Source organism: Mesocricetus auratus, unplaced genomic scaffold (genome assembly GCF_017639785.1).
Source record: "Mesocricetus auratus isolate SY011 unplaced genomic scaffold, BCM_Maur_2.0 contig_6510_pilon_obj, whole genome shotgun sequence".
Taxonomy (NCBI): Eukaryota; Metazoa; Chordata; class Mammalia; order Rodentia; family Cricetidae; genus Mesocricetus; species Mesocricetus auratus.
Window position 1 is genome coordinate 20,589 of NW_024435035.1, and position 5,273 is coordinate 25,861.

Genomic DNA, 5,273 nt, shown 5'->3' on the forward strand with positions numbered 1-5,273 from the left:
TTTGCTTTACTTGATTCTACTAAAATTTAAATTTACTGCAACTTTAAGCCATACATGAGGTAAATTTCAGCTTAAAAATAAGACAACCACAAGGATATTGTTAATCACTTCAATCATAATGCCCACCTTATTTGAAATTACAAATGAAGCATTTGCTACTACATGTGATTTAAAAGCAACTGATATACTTTTAAATCAAATTACATCAGTATATTATATGGTTAAGACAAACAAAAACCCCATAAACACCCCTCCTCAACCTAAAACAAAAAATCCCTGGCAAAGTAATTTTTTTGATAATAGAAGACATTGACACAATGAATCCAAATGAAACAGAGGACCAGTGTTTAGTTCATAACTTCTAAACAAACATCCCTGCACACTTGTTTACCTAACGAATATTTTGATTATTTGTTGGACTGACAGGATAAATGCTCTGCTGTAGATAACAGTACAATGACAGCCTCATAGCCAGCTAACAGCTCTCCCGAATGCAGTCAGCTAATCGTAACTGAAAACAGGCGTCTATGCTGCCCTACAAGATCCCTGTGGAGAAGCAAGTGTACCTAAATGGTTTTAACGAAACAGGACTTTCAGGATATGAAACTATTTTAGGAAGCAGTATGACAGGGCTGCACCAGCAATGCCGTCACTGACAGAAGTCACAGAAGAGCTTATTGCTAACCCTTCCATGAACAACACACCGTCGCATTACAGGAAGCACAACTGGGTAACCCTCTCCAACTCAACTTCATTCACATTTGTAACATTTTTACTCGTAGAAAATAAGTTATAAATCTTTTCTGTAAGAATTCCAAGTATTTAATGTGTAGCGTCACATTAATTACATCACCATGTTTTGCCTTATTTTTCAAATACACGAAACAATGCATTTTCCCCAAAAGAGAAATAAGATGTCCACATTAAAAAAATAAAGCCTACATAAAAGTTCCAGAGCTAAAAAAATTATTCATATGGCACAGTGTGATCTCCAAATTTCAAAATATTGAAATGAGTTCCATGTATGCGTCTCGTTGGCTTTTCAATGCAGCACTGACTTTACAGAGGTGACACCACAATGTTAGTTCTTCAGGCAACAGCGGACACAAATGTTTTTCTACAGTTATTAAAAACAGGAGATCAAGTTGAATGTGCCGAAGTGACTTCCTTCAGTTGGGTATTTTACTGTCTTGAAGAAAATTAGTGAAGGGATTTCCTTGGTTGGTTTCCATAGCTTGATAGACCAAAAACAAAAAAAAAACTGCTACTACCACAAACAACAACATTTTTATCCACATGGGAATGGAGCGTCCCTTCTTCGTCTTTTCTGACTTGACATCCGCCAGGGGAGTATACTTGGGGACATACTTAGATGAAAACGATTCTTCCATCTGGAAGTCACTGAGCTCTAGCGGCCGGCCTGCAGCCCCTTTGATTTGTCTGCGGCAACTAGCAATAATTCCTGTTGGAGTAGATGCCTCATAAGGGAACATCTCCTTAAGAATATCCCTTTCTACTCTTCTCTCCTCTGTCTTTTCAACCACTTTGGCTCTCGGCAATGGTTTCTTTGGTGTTCTTCTGGGTATGTCTGAGAATTCAGTGATTGGCAGAATAGAAGATGTATGCTTGAAATTTCCAGTCAACCTATTGACAACTAAGGATTCGTTGCTTGAAGCCTTTATAGTTTCAGCTATGGGAGTACTCTCTGAAATTACTGCACCATCTATACGAAAATGTTGTGAAGTTTCCACCCTTTTTCTTGGAGTTCTTCTTGGCCCTCGTGTGGGCTCCCTAGTTAATGCCTGCAGAGGTCCGCCTTTGGAAGGTCCACTTGTCCATTCAGTCTCAGTTACTCCAGCTTGAGAATAGCTCTGGTTGTGCTCAATTCTTCTTTGCTTGAGTGTTACTGAAGTCTTTGCTCTGCCCTTTAGTGTCTCTCTCTTCTCAAGCTTGAGCTCTATTTTAGAGTCTTCATCATTGTCACTGTATCTGTCGGAGTCATTACTTCCATTCTGTCTTGTATTTTCTGCTGAGGAAGAGACTGTTGGCAGAGGAGTAGAAGATTGGGATTCTGCCCCCTGTTCCCTCAGTTTCAGCAGTGTTTGCTCATATAGCTTCCTGGTTGTCCCCACAATGGGACCAGGATTCACCCCGTATCTCACAAGCTGATACAGAAGGTCTTCATTAGAGAGCTCTGTCACATCTAGGTCATCGTTATCCTCTGGTCTGGGTTTGTCAGTTTTCTTTGTGTCTTTCCTGCTGACGGCGGCGCGGCCGCGGCCCGCGGAGGTCCCTGAGCCGAGCACCGGGGTGGGCTCGCGCTCCTCCTGGACTGCTCATTCTTGCCAGGATGAGAAGCTCTGTGCAGTTCCCAGGTGATCCCCAGGCACTGGATCTGCTGGTTTCATGGTCGTGTTAGTGAAAGAGAATATCTCAAATCTGGACTGCTTGGCTACCACCAGGATGAGAAGCTCTGTGGAGGTCCCACCTGATCCCCAGCCACTGGAATGTTGGCCTTGATGCAGGGCCTGTATTACCTGGTTCCAGCGGACAAGCACATTCCCCGGTCTCCTAGATCTGCTGGTTTGCTGGTCTCCTTTGTGGAGGAGAAGGCCTGGAATCTGGGCTGCTCAGTGCCTCCATGGATGGAAGCTCTTTGCAGTTCCAAGGCGATAGCCATGCACTGGACCTTCTGGTTTCCTTGTCCCGTTGGTGGAAGAGAAGACCTGGAATCTGGGCTGCTCTGCTCCTGCCAGGATGAGAAGCTCAGTGCCGTACCCATGTGAACCCCAGGCATTGGAATTCAGGACCGGATGCAGGACCTGTTTTACCTGGTACCGCCAAATGAGCTGTTCCCCTGGTCTCCTGGATCTGCTGGTATCCTGGTCTTGTTAGTGGAAGACAAGACCTGTAATCTGAGCTGCTCACTTCCTGCCTAGAAGGGTTGCTCTGTGTAGTTCCCAGGAGATCCCCATGCATTGGATCTGTGGGGTTCCTTGTCATATTGGTGGAAAAGAAGACATGAAATCTGGGCTGCATGGCTCCTGCCGTTCTGGGAATATCTGTGCAGTTCCCAGGCAATACCTAGGCACTGAAATGCAAGCCCAGATGCAGGGCATATTTTACCTGGTCCCACCGGAGCAACTTGTCTCATGGTTTGGATCTCCTCATTTACTGGTGTCATTGGTGCAAGAGAAGACCTTGAATGTCGGCTGCTCGCTTCATACCAGGATGGAAAGCTCTTAGAAGTTCCCAGGCGATCTCCAGGTACTGGATCTACTTGATTGCTGGTCTCATTGGTGGAAGAGAATACCTTCAATGTGAGCTGTTCAACTCCATCAGAGTTGGGAAGCTCTGTGCAGTTCCCAGGCAATAGCCATGCACTGGATCTGCTGGTTTCCTGGTCCTGTTGGTGGAAGAGAAGACATGGAAACTGTGCTACTCTGAACTGGCCAGGATGAGAAGTTCTGTGCCATTGTCAGATGATCCCCATTCACTGGAATGCAGGACCGTATGCAGAGCCTGTTTTACCTGGTCCTGACTGACCAACTGGTCCCCCTGTTCTCCAGGATCTGCTGGTTTACTGGTATCATTGGTGGAAGAGAAGATCTGGAATCTGGGCTGCTTGGGGCCTGCAAGAATGGGAAGATCTTTGCTGTTCCCTGGCTATTACCGAGGCACTCGAATTCAGGCCTGGAGGCACTGCCTGTTTTAGATTTCAAGCTCTAGTATAGAACACCACTAAAGAAAATAGTTTGGCATTGGCAAAAAAACTGACAGGTAGAACCAAAGTAATATAATTTAAGACCCAGTTATTAATACACACACCTATGAAAACCTGATTTTTGAAAATGAAGAAATATCATACAATGAAATGGAAAACATCTTCAAGAAACTGTACTAGAAGGTGACACGTGGAAGTCTACAGATAGATCCATATCCATTGCCATGCACATAACATAAATCCAAATGAATCAAGATCTCAACAACAAGAACACAGTCACATTGAAGCACTTAGAAGAGAAAGTAGGAAGTATAGTTGAATGCGTTGGCTCAGAACATTACTTGCGGAACATAATGCCAGATTGAGATGGATAATTAATAAATGGGATCTTCTCAAACTGAGAATTTTGTGTAAGGCAAACAACATAGTCAATGAGACAAAAGGTTAGCCGACAAAATGGGAAAAGACATTCAAAAACCCACTTCTCATAGAGGACTAATCTCAAATATTATACAAAGAACTCAAGAAGATACTCACAAAAACACCAAATAATCCAATTAAAAATGGGGTGCAGATCAAAATAAAGAATTGTCAACAGAGAAATGTCAAATGGTATAAAGTCATTTAAAAATTGTTCAATATCCTTAAGCATTAAGGCAATGCAGATCAATATATCTCTGAGTTAACATCTTTGCCTGTCATGATGGGAAAATAAAACCACAAGTGTCTGCTTATACTGGGAGGATGTCGCGAAAGTGAAACACCACATTATTGCTGGTGGGATTGGAATCTTGTACTGTCACTTGGACATTAGTATGGAATTTTCACACAAAAGAAAAGTGAATAAGTCTACCTCAAGATCCAGAAATTCATTTCTTAAGCATATATCCAAATGCTGCTTATTCATACCACAAGAAATGTGTTCAAATTTGTTAATAGCACAACAATGTGTAATAGCCAGAATCTGGAGGCAAACTTGCTGCCCTTCAGTTGAAGAGTGGAAGAAGAAAATGCGGTACATATAAACGTTGAAGGACTTCTCTGCAGTAAAAACAATGACAAGTTGAAATATTCAGACTAAGGATGGAACAAGAAGAACAGATCCTGAGTGAGGTATCCCAGACACAAAAAGAGAAATATGTTATGTACTCACACATATGCAGGTATCAGAGATAGAAAAAAAGGCTAACTAGCCTACAGTCTATGAACTCAATGAAGTTAGAAATCAGGTAGATCCCTAGGAGACACATACATGACTGTCCTGAGAAAAGGATAGGGAGAAGATCTCTTGTGTAGGTCAGGAGGGAAGAAGGTGGTTGGAGCAAAAAGGAGCTTAGCAGGGAAAGTGGTTAGAGAACATGAAGGATCAGTAAGAAAAGGTTGGTGGAGTACACAGAAGGACAACAAATAAATTGATACCTTTATAGAGAAAGCCATTATGTAATTAAAAAGAATATAGGCACTATGAAAATTCCCATTTACAAGGATGACTCCAACTAAAATCTAAGAAATAGTTTAGAGGTTACCTAAAATACACTTTCCCTATAAT

General features: G+C 42.3%; 1 protein-coding gene across 1 annotated transcript; it reads right to left on the bottom strand.

Annotated features, from left to right (window-relative positions):
- Positions 1-804: 804 nt before the first annotated feature.
- LOC121138684 (lamina-associated polypeptide 2-like) lies at positions 805-4,765 on the bottom strand (the record flags this gene model as incomplete). The annotated part of the gene is made up of 4 exons (XM_040741329.1): positions 805-2,332; positions 3,127-3,313; positions 3,532-3,632; positions 4,634-4,765. Coding segments are annotated over 4 exons (1,583 nt in total), but the record flags the coding sequence as incomplete, so codon positions are not given.
- Between the last annotated feature and the right edge of the window lie 508 nt (positions 4,766-5,273).